Source organism: Dryas octopetala, chromosome 1 (genome assembly GCF_963921425.1).
Source record: "Dryas octopetala chromosome 1, drDryOcto1.1, whole genome shotgun sequence".
NCBI classification, from domain to species: Eukaryota; Viridiplantae; Streptophyta; class Magnoliopsida; order Rosales; family Rosaceae; genus Dryas; species Dryas octopetala.
In genome coordinates, this window is record NC_141366.1 from 11,934,684 (window position 1) to 11,952,164 (window position 17,481).

Consider the following 17,481-nt stretch of genomic DNA (forward strand, 5'->3'; position numbering starts at 1 on the left):
CTCTTTTTATTCTGTTACTGATATAAATGCTGATACATGGGCCGGACTTAATGCCCAATATTACTGGGAATGGCTTTGCTCATCACATTCAGCTTGATTGGTTAGCAATTTAGCATGTATGTTTTGCTTTGTCAATTGAGTTAAATTCAAGCCTTTGAGCTTGTAGTTAAGTGGGAGTATTAAAGTGATTAGTCATTTATTTGTATGATTGAAGCCTAATCAGGTGGAGTGTGAAGGTTTATATGTTGGCTTGATGAAATTGCATTAAGCACGCTCTTAAACTCTTGGATTAATAGAGTTATCCAACCTAGCCGGCTTCCAATGAGTGGGTACTAGAATGCATTTGTTTGAGGAGCCCCTAATTTTATATTTTTGGAAGATTGAGTTACCATTGTATTCAATTGAGATGTTAGTGGATTTTAAAAGAGTTTCAGATTTTTGCAAATTTCATGGATTCTATAAATTCTTATTAACTTTTATAGAATCCATCAAAATCTAAGAGGAAAATACTGAAATTCTCATGGCCTTTGTTATTTGAACAAAATCCATTAAAATTCACCGAAATCCACCATTAGTGAAATCCTTTAAAATCAATAAGTTTTTAAATACAATTAGAATTCTATGGAATCTTTAAAATTTCAAATTGAATACACATAAATTTATATGAAATCTTTAAAATTCTGAATTTGATACACCTGACTTACAAATTCTTTTAAAATCCATTAGAATTCAAATTAAATACACCTAGTAAAATGTTGTTCATCCTTATAAAGAAAGGGAATGGTATTCACACACTCTTCATTTGTACAGTGCACTTCTCTGAAGAAATAATGCAAATAACACTACCATGTGTTTAGAGGTGTCAAACGAGCCGGCTCGGCCCATTTAAGTTGAGTCCATCGTGCTTTCGTGCTGTGCTCGGGCCGGCCCATATAGTTAAGAACTAAGCCCGGCACGGTCCACGGCCCGCGAGCCATTCGTGCCGTGCCTTAAACGGGCTGACCCACATACCTTTTTTTATTTTTATTTTTTAGAGTAAGAAAACTAATTTTATGATATTTTTTCTTATTTATAATTAATTATTAAATTATTTTTCATGAAAATTGAATATTTTTGTTGAAAAGTTCTCTAAAAATAGAAAAAAATAATGTTAAAATAGTCGTGCCTAATTCGGGTCCATTTCGTACCCGTGCTCGTGTCGTGCTCAGGCTGGCCCGACCCGTTTGACACCTCTACATGTGTTATATGTACTACTTTGAAGGACTGCATCATGAAGGCTTTTAGGAATTTAGTGCTAATAGCTAGAAAGGTTTAATCTCTTGATGGTCTTGTATTGAATGGTGGTATGATCTGAATTAATGGTTGATTTATTCACATGATTATGATAGATAATCTCTTATAATAAGTAAATTTTGACTCTTAATTAAAATACGACAGAATAATGTAGTGGTTGTCGCAATTTATCCACACAATAGAGGGAATGATCATTTAGCTAATTAAACACATAGATGAGATATCTCATATTTTTAATATTATATATACCATTGTTTAGGTGGCCGCGGAGGACCCTAAGGCCCTGACCCTGAGTGCTAACAAGCGTGCCAATTCATGTGTGCACATGCCACAAGGATGGCCTTTATCCAATGTTAAAAAATGCAAGATCAAATTCCCAATTGAAACCCCTACATCCTAACCAAAGCTCTAGAGTCCGAGTATGCACAAATCTTACAATAATGCATGGTCTCAAGTCGGTTATTGACCGGCAGTCAGCTATTAGTCTAGTGATATTTATTTTCCTTTTGTTAGAAAAAAATCACGCTAATACTTATTACAACTTAAGTTTAAAGTAACCATAATATAAATAAACAGCCCTCTTTTACATTTATGCACTATGTAGAAAGTGCAAATAATATTGTTGTAACCTTAGTGTTATATACACTCCAGTCAGTAGTAAGTTCAATGGATGTTTGGGGAGTTCAAATAGTATTGCCCTGAAAATATGAAGATTTATCTAGAAACAGATGAGCAATACTATTTAACATTTCATTATCAGTCTGGTCTAATCAAACCCATCAATTTTGCTTGGTAAGTGTTTCTTCGATCAGTAGAGTAATTTTCCCACCTCATAAGTCATACCCATGTGATATTAATTAGATATTACTTTTCAATTCATGCCATCACCATTCTAGGAATTAAAAAGTTCCTATGTACAGCAACAAAATGTAACCCGATAAACATGTTTATTGTTGTTGTGACAAACCTACATCTACTTTTGATTTTAATTGGTGAATAAGTAATAACAAAAAAGACATTCAAAGCTTACATGGTTCAGTTTCACCACGCAGCCCTAGCTTCTCAACATTCCTCATACATACCAATTCACGATTTTAATTTATTTTTTAAGAGAAAAAAGTATATCAAAATTATGTCCATTGGGCCTTGCTTATTGGGCAGACATGCTCAGCCTATTAGGCTCACAAAATTATGTCCCTTAGGCCTTGTCTTTTTGATAGGTTTCCCAGAATATCAAAGCCCATAACTGCATGCATAAGTGACTTAAGAGAAGAAATTTTTCAGTGTGACTGAAACACCTACTATCACATGATGTATTGATTTACATGTTATAATATGGGTGGATAATGAGTTTATACTTTTAAGTTATAGTATTAATATATATACATGTATTAAAATGTATGAATTAATTAGTAACACCACCGATCAAATCAAAATATTAATTCCTATGTTATTTTTCTTGTGGGGGAGGAGAGGGGCCGGGCCGCCGGGGGGAGGAGTAATTCAGAGAGATGTTACTTGAATTTTGGAAACATAACTTCTATTTGAAACCCCATGGCCCATACCCATATTGTGAAAAACGCAAAAGGTGAGGAAGCTAGGAAGGATAAGGAGACCAGGAGGGAAACAACAAAAACATCACTAACATTTACATCATGCAGATATTATTTAGTATCCATCACTAAGCATTATTGGCAGTGGTGATGGTATTCCTATAGTCCTATTATACGAAAAAAAACTTCTTTTTGGTGACAAGACCTCCTCAACAAAGCACCAAAGGCCTCAGCTAGGTGACACACGTGGTAGCTAAGCGATTTATATTTTTTTGGCCATTTAGAATAGTTAAACCAAGTTGGTAATGATGGTTTATTTCTTTACAATACTATTATATAGTGGGAAATCTTTGAGGGTCAACCAGCTCGATCATCTTAAATACTGTATCTGGCTATATATATATATATATATATATATGCCTACCCCTCTCCCACCTATAGAAGTCAAAAATCTAACTTTTCAAAAACTAGGAGACCAGATAGGACTGAGTTTAATCTGAAGGAACCAATCCATTCAATATAGAATTAATGAATTTGGAATTTTGGATCCATTACAGAAATGAATAATCACAAAACGTATTGGCAAGAAATTGAACTGAGGCAGTCCATTACATTCCACAAATTCATCACATATCTATTAGTTAATACACTCACCTAAAAGTGAAACAGTACTGCTATATATGGTTATTAGATTTGAATAATGTCACAATATATTTAGTTTTTCAAATGGGGCCAAATAATGTGATAATATTTAATTTATTCATATGTGGACTAATTCTGAACTTGATCATTTATTTCAAATGAGATATATATGTATATTGCCTAATCATTCAATAAATAAATTTGATGACCCTAACGTTATAAAGAGTTAAATGCTTAATTTGAAGAGACTGCTACTAATTAAGCAAATGCAAATTTTGATGCTTTATTACTGGTGAATTTCCATTCAGCTTGTGGCTTCATGAATATGGGAACTACATGCTAAGTAACCCACACTAATTAACTCGGGTTACTAATTAGCTAGCACTGGTTAATTAGCTACTAATGACAAGTTTTGAACCATAGTACTAATTACGCTAATATACTCGAGAATGATTGCTTTGATGATGGAAGCACAATAATAAAAATTTGGAAAATAATAAAGTATTATTAACACTATCTAATAGTATTATAGTACCATTAAAGCAAGAAAATAATGTGAGAGAGGAAGAAAAAGAGGAGCTAAAGCACTTTCATTGGTCCCATGCCATGTCTCCTCACTAGATAACCCCCTTGATGTGATCTTGTTCAATATTATTTTCTTTTCTTTACTTCTCTCCCACTGCAAATTTGTTTTCTTCTCCACACTCCTAAATTCCTTTGCAGCTTCTCTTGCAAAAAGAAAAACAAAAAAATTAATCACTCGCCGCCACGATGTCGAGCAACAAAGGGAAAGATGTAGCTGAAGGATCATCTTCTGCTTCTGCTGCTGTTGATCGTGAGCAGCAGCAGAAGCAGCAGCCGGCTCAGCTGAGCCGGTATGAGTCACAGAAGCGGAGGGATTGGAACACTTTTGGGCAGTACTTAAGGAACCAGAGGCCTCCAGTTGGGGTCTCACAGAGTAACTCCAACCATGTTCTTGATTTCCTGAGGTACTTGGACCAATTTGGAAAGACCAAGGTGCACTTACAAGGCTGTGTCTTTTTCGGGCAGCCTGATCCTCCTGGGCCTTGCACTTGCCCTCTTAGGCAAGCTTGGGGCAGCCTTGATGCACTGATCGGACGGCTCAGAGCTGCTTATGAAGAGAATGGTGGGTTGCCAGAAACAAACCCATTTGCAAGTGGAGCCATTCGAGTGTATCTGCGTGAAGTGAGGGACTCTCAAGCCAAGGCAAGGGGAATTCCGTACAAGAAGAAGAAAAAGAAGAGGAGTCTAATGAAGGCAAACCATGATCATAATCCCAACTTCACCATGCAGTAATTTTCTCTTATAGATGGTAATTTCATTATATATATGGTGTTATATTATATGTACTTATAGATCATATATGGATTGCTTTTTGTTTCTTTATAAGCTTTAATTTGGAGATTCACCTTCATGAATAATGACAAAATTAGAAGAAAATTATTTTGATTCTGGGTTTTTGTTATTTCACTAGTTTACTTATGAAATGATTTTTGAGTCCCTTATTGTTTGGAAAAGAGAAAATTTCAGTCAATAGGAGGTAAAGAGAAAATTCGTATGCAAATGGGTATATATATATTCATCTTCAAATGGTGCCGATCTCATGTTCAGTACTTCATTATAAACCCTACGACAAGTATTTTAAACCCTAATTTGCATATATAGTAGGTAGTTGCTTTATGAGAAAAGACATGATAACAGTACTTATTAACTTTACCTTAATTTCTTTTACAAATATTTGATGCTAAGGTTACAATTGGATCTCTCTCTCTCTCATGCAAATTAATCATGATATTTTGTGGTTGCAAAATATATAATATTCTTATAAACATATATGTTTGCTTTTTTGTATTCATAGCCCTTTTGGATTCTGCACGATCTTGTGCCCGCTATGAATGGACATAAACAGCATATCACTGTTAATTAATTGACATTCATACTCATATATATATATACACAGTCCTTTTTTAGGGCGGGCGCCCGCACTTGTTTTTTTTTTTTTTTTGCAAAACTTACACTACCGAGTGCAGAGCACTCGCAAGAAATTTTTTTACACAGGATCAGCATTTTTTTTTGTGCGGATGCGTCCGCACCAGAGTGCCACCGTATATACACATATGTATAATATAAACTCTACAAAATTATAAGAAATTTTCTGTTACCAAATAGTACTCTGACATATTATGTTTGTAGTTTTTAATCTAAATTATTGATCAAGTGAATTCTTGTTTAAATGTGTGATCTAAATTAACAATTTAGATCTATTAATATTCAATCTTCTGTCTCATATATATATAACTGTTATACGATGCCAATCCAATGAGGCAAGTACTTAATTAGGATGGACCAATATTGTTTATTGAGCCTCGGAGTTGGTTTTCTGTTGTCAATGACATTAGTCATTACTAATTAAGATCTCATGTGCCATTACAGACTTTACAGTAAATCCTTTCAAGCTGCGCAAGAGCTTTGTCTTGATCTGAAATTTAATAATTTACGTAGCTTTTTTCTTCCTTTATTATTTATATTCACCATGATATGGAATATATGTCCTTTTCTTGGTCATTAATTCCATACAATTAATTGACCTTTGTACCTAAATCAGTTTGTATTTTGTTTAAATCAGATTAGTAGTAGTGGTAGCCTAAATTGCTTAATCAATTTGGGATAAAAATTGTACTACGAGTTGTTTGGATTACTATTTATGAGCGAACATAATAATAGTTTCAAATAAATGCATGTGAACGGTTAATTTGGATCACCATATAGTTAGTCCAAATAATTCACTTGCTTTGTAAATAGTTAATATATAAATCTGCATAATGTCCAAAGAATTGTATATTCCAATTAGTTGGATATATAGTCTGAAATTTTCACTAATCTACATATTAACTATCTTAAGTAATCAATGTGATTAATTAATTCTTTGAACTCCTATACCCTGACTGCAGCTAATAATTTCAGGCGCCAAATTTGATACTTCCATCCCAAATGCACCATGAAGCTAGCTTTGGAGCTCTTCCGCTGGATATTGCAATATTCAACTCCATGCATGCCACGTTTGTGTCTATTTTCTTAATTTCGCACTTATTTATTATTTTCATGAGAATTGAAATCGGATCAAGTCGGTGAAGATGAAGCTGAATTGAGATGAGTAAGTTCCCTTTACCACTTTCTTGTAGCTTAATCAGTTATTTAGTGTCAGAAATTAATATATATATATATATGGTTAAGTTTATTACCTTAAACTATATATATCTCAAGTCTCTCGATATATTGATGCAAGATTAGTATAATTGTGCTTCGATTATATATTCCTCATTTTGCACAAATGCTGGTTGAGGTTGAATATGTAATTATTGTGGGGTTCTATGGATATCTATATATACAAGCAGGCTATATATATTTGGTTAATTTGTTTAGAAGATTGATTAATTTCTTCTTCAAACTCTTTATTCACACATGCATGTATGCCATTAAATTATCAAATTCATCTTTCTTTATTAAATTAGAGTGCTTGATTAATTTAATTGTTTTTCGATCCCTACATATATATATGGACGGCTTCCATGTCAATGCTATTCATACCCCCCTTAATTATATATGTAGCGGTGAAAACCATCCGGTCGAGTTTAAATATTGAATGAAATTAAATTAATTTCTTCTTCTAACTCGATCATCATATCCTTTCGGTGGATTCTGGATAGGTGCCGAGTTCTTGCTCTGTATCTTTAATTTAGATGAAATATCCATTTGAGTGTTGAGCTTAATTATGTATCTTTGAACTATAATCGATTCCAACTAATTGATGATCTAGTTGTGCATTTTTGTTGCTTTTTAGCTCATATCTTTATTTCAACATCGAGATGATTTGCCAAATACTCTGAATCACTAGAACTATAAACTTAGCTCGCAATGAGAGATGTGCATGTATTCATTCCTACAACAATATCTATTTCAAACGTACCCTTTGAACTTTTAGAGCATGAAACAGATGATGATCGATGAAGAGGAAACTCGATCAGCTTTTTCTTTCCCACATCATCTTCCTCTATCATATCATTTTCAGAAGTTGTTCATTGTCTTTGAGATATTGTTGTGATTAATATATTGGAGTACGTTGTTGTACATCTATTTCCAGATCAAGACAACCATCCCGGCCAACGTCTCTTAGGCCTAGCTTTGACCTAAGTAATAACATAATTTCTCATACCCCTGTGGCCTGTTCGATCCATTTCAACAAAATGCTGCATAGAAAAAAATATAAATAATTTTTCTCATAATTCACCGAAGATACATAGTGGGCACGGGAACCCCAAGTTGCATCTATTTGAATTATAACAATTGCACATACATGTTCCAACTTCATGAGTGATCGAATTGCTTGAAATTAAAATAATAATAATAATTAAATATTTGGCTTCATCATATATATATGTTATAAATTAATGACCCGCACTTTCGTTTGAGTGAGCTTTCAGCTGCTAGACCCATTAATGAATTGTTGTCATGTATATACATATATATATGTATATATATATATATATCTCTCTCTCCTCTTTCAAATAATTAGCTCGAAGTTGTAATTCGATCGATGATCTCCACCAAGCTTAATTTTATTATTCGTTTAATCTTTGTTTAACTAATTTTTGTGGAATGAGCTCTAATTATGTGGAATTGTGGTAGTTGCATGTGATAAATTAAAGTTATTCAGTATATAGGCTATATATATAATTCAAAAGGTGTGGTAATTTTTTAGCATACAAATTATATATTCAAACGTTGGTGCTCATGGGTCGACACGCTCTCTTACCCATCTACTCCATTTGGAACTAAATCCCATATCATCTTAATTCTTCTTAATTAGTCAATATCACATTTAAAGCCAACGAGGAGTCTGAAGTCCCATGCACATAACCATGGTAAGCCCTGCAGGCTAGCTAGCTAGGTGTGGTTACGTGAGCATATATGTCTTTGCATGCATGCGTGCTTGTAAGTTGTATGTGGAGGGTCACGTGTTATATGTATCGTGGGTACGTAGGCTGAGGACAGTGCTTACCATATATCAGACCACCACGTATGTAATGCAAAGTGAGAGTCTGAGAGAGTGAGAGTGGGAAACCTTTGCAGATCGCAACCTCCCACAAAGGAGGCATGTGCCAATGAGGATAAAGTGTTGTTGGACCACAAGACAAACACCACCAAGTGCCTACATGTTAATTAATTTTTAAATTAATTAATAACATATATGCAACAACATCTGACCTCATCTCGAGAAATGAGAATTTTTTTTTACAGTATAGATGAGGCCAATTGTAAACTCAAATATCTTGTGTTCAAACTTTTAAAGGTTCAAAAATATATAAATTATCCAGTATATATATACAATTTATAGGTAATTACACATATCTGGTCTTTAGTTGAAGGTTGCGTACCTAATAAGAGAGTGGAGCGTGAGAATTTTCTTGGTTACGTGATGAAAATATTGCATCAAATCATAGATCCAATCATTTGAACTAGAAAGTAAAAGATAATGAGCACCCCCCAAGTGGAAACAAAAATGGTTAATAGAAGTAATGAAGGATTTTCTAGGCTTAAGCTCCTAATTAAGCCAAGGCTTAACATTACATTGCACCCTCAATTATAAGGAACGTCATCCAACACTGCTTTAGGCCTTTGGCCGAATATAATAAATAAATAAAGCCTAATTTTTTTTGGACATTCGACTATACAAAATCTGGCATATACCAGAGCGATTCTTATGGTGTTTATAATAACTAATAGTGGTTCATGACATGATCAAATGCTCGGCTAGTAGTTTTTCTAGCATATGTTCTTGTCATGCTGCTCATGCATGTTAGGAGACAGTGCAATGAAGCTGCTAATGCCATTGCCTCTTTCGTAAAGAATTGCGATCTAATGAGCATTATTGGGTGCTTTCCCCTTCAGATTTGCTTTTGGAAAGAGAGAATGGAGATGACGTTCACATGACTCAAATTGATGGATCAGTTTATCTATCAAAAGATGCAAATGTAGAGACAAGATTAAGCATGCAGCTTTGCTTAAAGAACATAAGTAGTAGGCCTCTAGCTACCATAACAGATATAAGTACAAAGGCTAGCTAAAATTACAACCTACAACAAGAAGAAATTCATTTATTCATCCCAGCTATCATTATTACAAAAACAATTGAATATGACAAGTAAGCTCATCCTCAAGCAAGTTAAGAATCTTAAAGCTCCTATGAACCCTCAACTACATGAGGTAAAGAGAGATCAAGCATGATACTGCCAGAACATGATGTGAACTCAACCGAAAGCCAATTTGAAAAACAAATTGCTGAATTAATTACCTCAAATTAAATTTTATCACTAAACTGTCAATTCCTCCCGTGTTGGTGTTTGCAAAAATGTATCATAATTCAAGCTTCTCGCAACTTCAAAGAAATGTCTAACAGCTTCTTCAGGTGTCCGTACAAGAACACCATGCCCTAGATTGAGAATGTGTCCCTTTGGCCCTGCACACCTCACCACCCTGAATATATTCCATCAGTTTATGAATTTATATACAGTTGAGAACTGAGAACGAATCACAAAAGATCACAGCCATAAAATTGCTTTGTCAATGAACAGATAATCAAGTAGATGTATATACAGAAAATCTGAGCCAGCACATGTTTGGGATAAGGACTCATCAATTGCCAGGAGCTAAGCTAGGAATTTTTCTCTCTCTTTTTGGGATGGGGCCAAGTTAATAACATTCATGCGTAGAATTTAACAAATCTTCAGGGGAGGGGGGAATTTTGGTCAGAGAAGTCCCAATTATAGGCTGAATAAATCAATGGTCCAAACAAATCAAAGTTCATATTGCAGGCCAAGTGTTGATTAAAATTAGTTGCAAGAAAGATCAGAAATGTTTCCATAACGAACCTTTCAATTTCTTCAGTCAAGGTCGGAAGAGGAGAAAATAAGAAAGCAGGGTCCACATTTCCCTGTACACTGAACCCACTACCCAATCGTTTTCTTCCATCTGCCATGTCCACCGTCCAGTCAAGCCCAATCACATCTACTCCAGTTCCTTTCATACGCTCAAGAAGACCACCATTCCCATTAATGTAGAGAACAAGTGGAGTTTTAGGGCTTTTTTTTCTAACCAAACTCACAATCTGCAATTTAAGAGCACTAACACATTAACAAAAGGAAAAAGAAGACTAATGGCATAAAGACTGATCTGGAAATTGCATCAAGTCCAAACAGTGTAAGGTATAAAGGCATGACATGTTAAAAAAGTGTCAAAAGTATAAAAAAATTAAATTAAAAAGTAATGTGAAATATAAAATTAAATTCAAGGTATGTCCTTATGCATGTGTCATCCCACTCACCTCTTCAATATAAGGCTTCGACCAGGAATCCCACATTCCTGGTGGTAGTTGCCCACCCCACGAATCAAATATTTGTATGCAATGAGCCCCTGCCTCTACTTGGAAAACAATATAATCTGATATTGCCTGTGTCAAATGTGAAAGAAGAGCCCTGAGTACATGTGGTGCTGTATGACACATTCTCTTTATGTTTGTATACGTTGAAGTTGAACCCCCTTCTACTATATATGTCGCAATTGTCCAAGGTGCCCCTACAAAACCTAAAACAGCAGCATGCTCGCCAACCTGAATGAAAGAATAACTTAGAGAAGTGTGTGTACAAAGATTGATAATAACCAAACATGTAAAATTAATGTCAAACTAGTTCAGTCGCTCTTCTTTTAAAAATTACCTCCCGCCGCAATATCTTTAAGGATTCCCCAACAAAGTGAAGTTTCTCCAAGTCAATGGGATGCAAAGTCTTCAAGCCCTCTTCAGAAATAATTGGTGACTGAATAACAGGACCCCTAACGTCTTCAATGTCAAATGGGACACCAAATGCAGGTAGAGGGGTAAGTATGTCAGAGAAAATAATCACTCCATCAGGACGGAAAGCTTCCCAAGGCTGCAAAGAAATTTCCACAATAAGATCAGTTGTCTCTGACCTCTCTCTGAACGATGGGTATTTCTCTGCAAGCTTTCTGTAAACAGCCATATACCTTCCTGCTTGGCGCATCATCCATGCTGGAGGTCGACTTATAGGATCTCCTCTTGCAGCCTTAACCAAGAGTGGATCTGGGAGGGGGGGAGTTTAAAATGAAAAAAAAAAAAAAATGCAAGCTCCATTTAACAATAAAGAAAATAGTTGCTAAAATTAAAACATAAAATAAGAGAAGTTATAATATAAGGACAGGGATCAGCATTAAAACATATGCAAGTACCAGTATGCACTAGCGCTTTCCACATCAAAAGATACGGAACATAAGAGTCTAAAATTCAATACAATCAATCTCCCAGCCCAAGCAGCCAACAATAAGAACGTATTACACAATAGAAAAAGAGGTCATGACCAAAGATGCTTGTGGAGGAGGCTCATGGTCTTGGATCGATTCGAACTATTAGCAGTTTAGGACACTAATATAAATCTTTTAATTGGTTAGATTTGAACTCACAGAACGACTTCAACACCACCTAACAATATCACCACTGGAGCAAAGGCAGATGGGCAACATATATTGTCCACAAAACAAATGCAAACTTAACCAAAGGTATTATATGAATATAATAATAGTTTGATTGATAACACCAGCACAATTTTTCTCTATAGTTCATGGGACATGTAACATAAATGAAGCTTCACTTATGCATTATGTTGCCCAACTATGGTTTTTTCTGGATGCCTATAATTTCTTATTACAATTGAGTAGTGTTCCACACCAAATGTAACATGTTATTCTATGTTGTCAGGCACTCAGGTCAAACTAAAAATGTGCAATAATCATGGCACTTCTAGGACACCTTCCACAGCCCTGGACTTTCTGCAAGTTATGGGCCTTACTTTTAAGTTTTAACGCTCTCAGAATATCACAGATGGTCAACCAAGAGCGTCTTCAGCAACCTTTTTTCTGATCCTTTTCTTCAGTTGGTCTTAAATCTATCCTCTAGAGCTTTTATTCTTTTTAAATTCAGCATCTTTTTCTGTACTATCAATCATATATCATTTTTTCTTCAACACCTAACATTTCGTATGACAAATTGTAAGCAAACAATTAGATTCCAAATAGTGAGAATCACTCATTGATTCACAATAGAATCAAAACCGACAATTATTATCACATACATGAGCCCTGCCATAAGTGATAAGACAAACAAACTAAAATGCAAGAAATCAAAAATGGAGAATAACCCATTTCAAGTTAATGGAAAATGAACCCAAAAAACCGAAACAAATTAAATTTAACCAAAAAAAAAAAAACAAATCTTTTCAGAGAGAGCAAAAGAAAGCATACCAGACGATGAAGAGGAAGAAGAGCATGTTACAGAAACTTTCTGTTGGGTACATTTTCTTTTAGAAGAGACCAAGGATCCAGTGAGAGCAGTAGAAGTAGAAGTTGCCCCTAACTGTGCGAACAAGCTCGACGACTTCCATCCCAGAGAGCTGCACACACTGCAAAATTGCAACTACCAAATTTCAGTTTTAGAGGATGCCCCAGAAGCGCAAATACAAACTCAGAGCCAGAAATTAGAGTTGATGAAGCAATGGAGAGAGAGAGAGAGAGAGAGAGAGAGAGAGAGGGAGAGAGAGAGAGAGAGAGAGAGAGAGAGAGAGAGAGAGAGAGCTGGCCTGGCTGGAACAGATAAACCCATTTGGGATATGATACTTTGCGAGAGAGACGGACACAGAAACAATTGGGCCGTCTGGCGCTGTTAATATGTTTCGGTCGTTTTTTTTTCGGGTTTTTTTTTTTTTTTTTTAGTTTAAATCATGGAATTAAATTTCAAACATTTCCATTTTTTTGAGATTTCGAAATGTTATCAAATTGAAATTATCCAAATTTTGTTAAAAATTTTAATTGCTTTAGTCTAAATTTTCAATAAAATTAAAATTCTTTTGAAATTTCTATATTTTTGAACCCTCAAAATTCGAAATTTAATTATTTGGTTTAAATCACACAAATAATTCCTAAAGTTAGACCACCGATTATTTTAGTTTTTCGAACTTTTGTAACTGTCATTTTATCTTGCCTTATTTGCATATTTACTTCATAAAATTATAGTTTCGTCTCACTTCATTCCGTTAAATTTTATTATCTCAATTTACTCCCGTAAATTTTTTTCTTGTCTCACATAACTCAAAACTGTTAAATTCATCTATTACACTGTTTATTGCATATGTTGCATAAATGGGTACCACAAATTAGATGACTATTAGGTCACATGGACAAAAAAATAATAATAATAAATACCACCTATCTTTCTCATTGAAAAATAAACAATTAAATATAGAAATAAATAATCAGAAAATTAAATGCTTTTTTTTTTTTGTACTAATACTACCCAGATTATAGAGTCCGGACAATTTCACCACTTAGAATTTCACCTCCTGTCATTTTTTCTGTTAGTGTAGAATTTTTTATTCTAAACTTTCCATTTTGTCCTTAAATAAGTGGAAAAATATATTTTCTTAAATGAAAAAGTGTTTTTACATAATTTAACACTTCAATCAAATTAAAAATTAAAAATAAATAAATAACCAAACCCCAGTTGATTGCACAATGCACAGCCCCGGTGTACCCACCACGCTGCCGGCCCCTCCACTTATATATATTGATGCAAAATATATACACATGTAGCAACAGTACCTTGTGTCATGCAATAAGTATAGACCATATTATTCTCTTCAGAGAATCAACAAATTGTTTTAAAATTTCGTGATCTTTCTTCTTCTTCCCTGCATCACTGTCATACAAAAAAGAGAATCTGAAATGGGATAATTTCCTTTTGACTATTGTCTCTTTTTCTTGTTGTATTACTTGACCACTTTAAGTACATGTCTATATAACAAACAGTAGAGATATATTGGAAAAAGGGTCTACCAAGCAGGCCTAGGACACATGTTGTAATAGAGTTAAAGCACTCGTTTTAAAGTGCAAGCGATTAGTACAAATGCACCAGTTAATGGCTTTGCCTCTGTAGATAACTGTGTCTGATTAAACTGAAGCAGTATTTTTTCTTTAGTGTGTCTTCACCCGTTTGACGACATAAAGGTAATCAGCTGAAAAATTATGACAACACAAGACATTGCTTGTGTATTACAAATCTAATTAATCATTCTCCTGTATGGTTTAAGACTTAATGGTTAAACTCAAAGATACAAGATAATTCTTGGATTTCTAGTACAAGGTTCAGATTAAAAGTACATCAGAGCCATGCGAAAACAAACATAAAAGCTACTAGCTCCAATAAATGAATGGTTCGTAATTTCCTGCATAAACTCTGATTATATTGAGATAGCACAAGTTCACCTGATCCACTTCTCAGAAATCATTCAACTCCAAGTAAAACCTATTTGATTATCTCAATTGTGAATAAAAAGATAGGGTTCACCACTTCTTGCAAAATAGAACCAAAATCAAATTTAAAGCAGATACCTTTACTACATTCCAGAAGATTATCCACAAAATACATCTGAGTACAAAATACTTACATTTTTATTTGAGGTACCCACATACAGGACCTCTTCAAAATCCTACCAAAGGAGTCCTTTTATGTAGCACATGAAGATGCATCAAGATGAATAAGCTAAACTTTTTCATTGTTCTCCAATAAATAGACGCCAGAAAATTTATTTCCAGCACCAAAAGGCCGCACTCTTCTTAAGCCAAAATCCAAATTAGACTCTCGTTTTTTGTTGCATGTACTCTGCACCTTATCATAAAGTATAGTGTAGTTTGAGCTGCTTACATTCCTGAAGTAACAGAAGTTGCCACCATCAAATCTGTACACTTCCTGTGTACTCCCCAATCCACTAACTACCAAATTGTCTTTTACAACCATATTACCCTCTGCATTCTGCATATTTCTGAGAGAGCTGTTCGAGTATCCCAAACCAGCACTTGCAGACTTCTTCTCAATAAATCCCAAGTTGACATTTGTAACCAATAGATAAGTTCCATTTCCTTGTTCTAAGTAGTCAGTGTAAAAGTACAAGGGAAATGTTTTTTGTGATTTCAGTGAGTGAACATCTGAGGATGGCATTGTGGCGTGAACTGTGTCATTGAAATGGATGTTCTGGTTCACTATCTGCATATTACCATCCTTCCCCATGACCATGGAATTACTGTAGTAGAAGTCTTGAACGGAATGGGTTGTGATCTCCCCATAGGAGGACTTCACCCATCCAGTTGATGACACAGACCTGCTTACCGTTGTCAAAAATGTGCCATTTAAACCCTTGAAATCTGATACAAGTGAAACAACAAGGGGCAAGCTAGTATGCTTTAAAAGCTTTCCTTCAGTTCTTGTGCTCTTTTTGTCCAACCAAAGATGCAAATTTGCATCTATGTACCAAACATTCAAGGCATTTGTAACATTGAACCCAAACTTATGGCTCTGCCCATCTAATATCTTCCCTAAAAATGGTGTAATTTCAATATCATAAGAAGGGAGATCAAATGAGCCAATTGCAGTAATGGGTCTCCACAGGAGAGGATTGACCCCTCCAGTGTAAATCACAGTAAAAGGCCAGACTCCACCAACAACCTCACCATCTATACTGACCACAACCTCCCTAAAAGGTCCATTTCCGGGTGTATTGCTAAGGTTGTTTGCAGCAATGTACTCATTAGGAAGATTACCATACCAAAATTCATCATTCTCATGAAATGAAACATAGACCTCCAACACAGCCCTATAAGCATTTTGTGGAATCTTGACTTCCTTCAACTCCGTATCAGTTGAATTCTCAATTTCAAACCACAATCCATCGTTCAAAGGCAGATTTCGCGAAATAGGTAAAATCAAATCAGCCCAAGAATGATACCCAGATGCCAAATTTTCCAACTTTTTCTCAGAATAATCAAAACTCTCTTCAGCAGGATAAAAATGAATGCTTATATTCACATGGTAAATTCCAGTATAGGTTTTATCTACTAAATTGCCAAGATAAACAGCTAGTGTTTGATTATTCTTAAGCAATGAATAGTACCTTGTGATGTCCTTCTCAACGGTCCAAACAATCCCATTAGGCCTTGGCTCTGCTGTGCAGCTCCTGAGAAGCTCAACCCCACCAAGCCAAACCCCAAAAATGCGGTCAAATTGCCTTCCTTTGCAGGTAGCTTTCCATTCAAGGACAATTTTGGAGAAATTTTGAGATGGGCAATTTGAAGGAGGGGTGTAGTTTGCAAAGACTGGTGCTTTTCCATATGTGTAAGCAAAGTCATGTTGCAGAATGAGCTGGGAACAAGGCTTGGTTCTTGGTACTTGTATGGGTTTGGTCACTTCAAAGAATAGAGTTGGTGGGGTGTCTTGTAAAGGTGTGGGTTGTGAGAGAAGCTCCGATCTGAGGAGGTTGAGTTGGTGGACATTGGCTGTGGAAAAGAGAGGTTCGTGGAGGAAGAGGAAGAGAAGGAGCAACACAGAGGCCATGACTGGTGGTTGAGCTGATTGTTTTGGTGGGTTTCTTTGTTTTATTAAGTTTTTGGGAGTGAAAAGCGATGCTGAGTTGGGTGATAATAATTAATAGGGTTAATTACAATTATATACCTTAATTATAAATCATTTATCAATTGGGTACCTCTTGTTCAAAAACTTTCATTCGGGTATCTCAACTTCAATATATTGTCAACTTAGTACCTCCGTTAGTCTGACCGTTAGGAAGACCGTTAACTGCATACGTGGCGCTGACGTGGCACATGGGGACTCACTACTAAATGTTGACTCGTCTTTTAAAAAAGGTTACATGGACAAAAAATAATAAAAAAATCAATAAAAATGATATAAAATGATATAAAATAGAAAAGAATTGAAAAAAAAGAAAAAAAAAAAAAAACCAGCCCCTTCCCCTACCCGGCCTCACCTCCCTACCCAGCCCCCTCCCTTCCCCTTCCTCCC

General features: G+C 35.2%; 3 protein-coding genes across 6 annotated transcripts; 1 reads left to right on the forward strand and 2 right to left on the reverse strand.

Moving 5' to 3' along the window:
- Nucleotides 1–4,203: 4,203 nt before the first annotated feature.
- On the forward strand, nt 4,204–6,875 carry LOC147297905 (protein LIGHT-DEPENDENT SHORT HYPOCOTYLS 7-like). Of its 3 annotated transcripts, none has more exons than XM_086238594.1 (2): nt 4,204–4,821; nt 6,461–6,875. In XM_086238594.1, the coding sequence occupies exon 1, from the start codon at nt 4,260–4,262 to the stop codon at nt 4,803–4,805; it is 546 nt and encodes a 181-aa protein (XP_086094720.1). In that variant the 5' UTR covers nt 4,204–4,259; the 3' UTR covers nt 4,806–4,821; nt 6,461–6,875. The 3 variants fall into 3 exon arrangements, with proteins under 3 accessions (XP_086094720.1, XP_086094712.1, XP_086094705.1); XM_086238586.1 differs by having other exon boundaries at nt 6,474–6,875; XM_086238579.1 differs by having other exon boundaries at nt 4,204–4,801; nt 6,474–6,875.
- A 2,231-nt stretch (nt 6,876–9,106) lies between these two features.
- HEME1 (Uroporphyrinogen decarboxylase) lies at nt 9,107–13,270 on the reverse strand. Of its 2 annotated transcripts, XM_086248170.1 has the most exons (7): nt 13,214–13,270; nt 12,879–13,036; nt 11,282–11,664; nt 10,891–11,175; nt 10,439–10,674; nt 9,862–10,043; nt 9,107–9,523 (listed from the first exon to the last, which is right to left on the reverse strand). In XM_086248170.1, the coding sequence occupies exons 1-6, from the start codon at nt 13,234–13,236 to the stop codon at nt 9,881–9,883; spliced, it is 1,248 nt and encodes a 415-aa protein (XP_086104296.1). In that variant the 5' UTR covers nt 13,237–13,270; the 3' UTR covers nt 9,107–9,523; nt 9,862–9,880. The 2 variants fall into 2 exon arrangements, with proteins under 2 accessions (XP_086104296.1, XP_086104290.1); XM_086248164.1 differs by lacking the exon at nt 9,107–9,523 and having other exon boundaries at nt 9,617–10,043.
- Nucleotides 13,271–14,913: 1,643 nt separating this feature from the next.
- Nucleotides 14,914–17,044, reverse strand: LOC147297907 (Peptide-N4-(N-acetyl-beta-glucosaminyl)asparagine amidase A protein). Its single transcript, XM_086241776.1, has one exon. It carries the CDS (start codon nt 17,014–17,016, stop codon nt 15,172–15,174), a length of 1,845 nt encoding a protein of 614 aa, XP_086097902.1. The 5' UTR covers nt 17,017–17,044; the 3' UTR covers nt 14,914–15,171.
- Between the last annotated feature and the right edge of the window lie 437 nt (nt 17,045–17,481).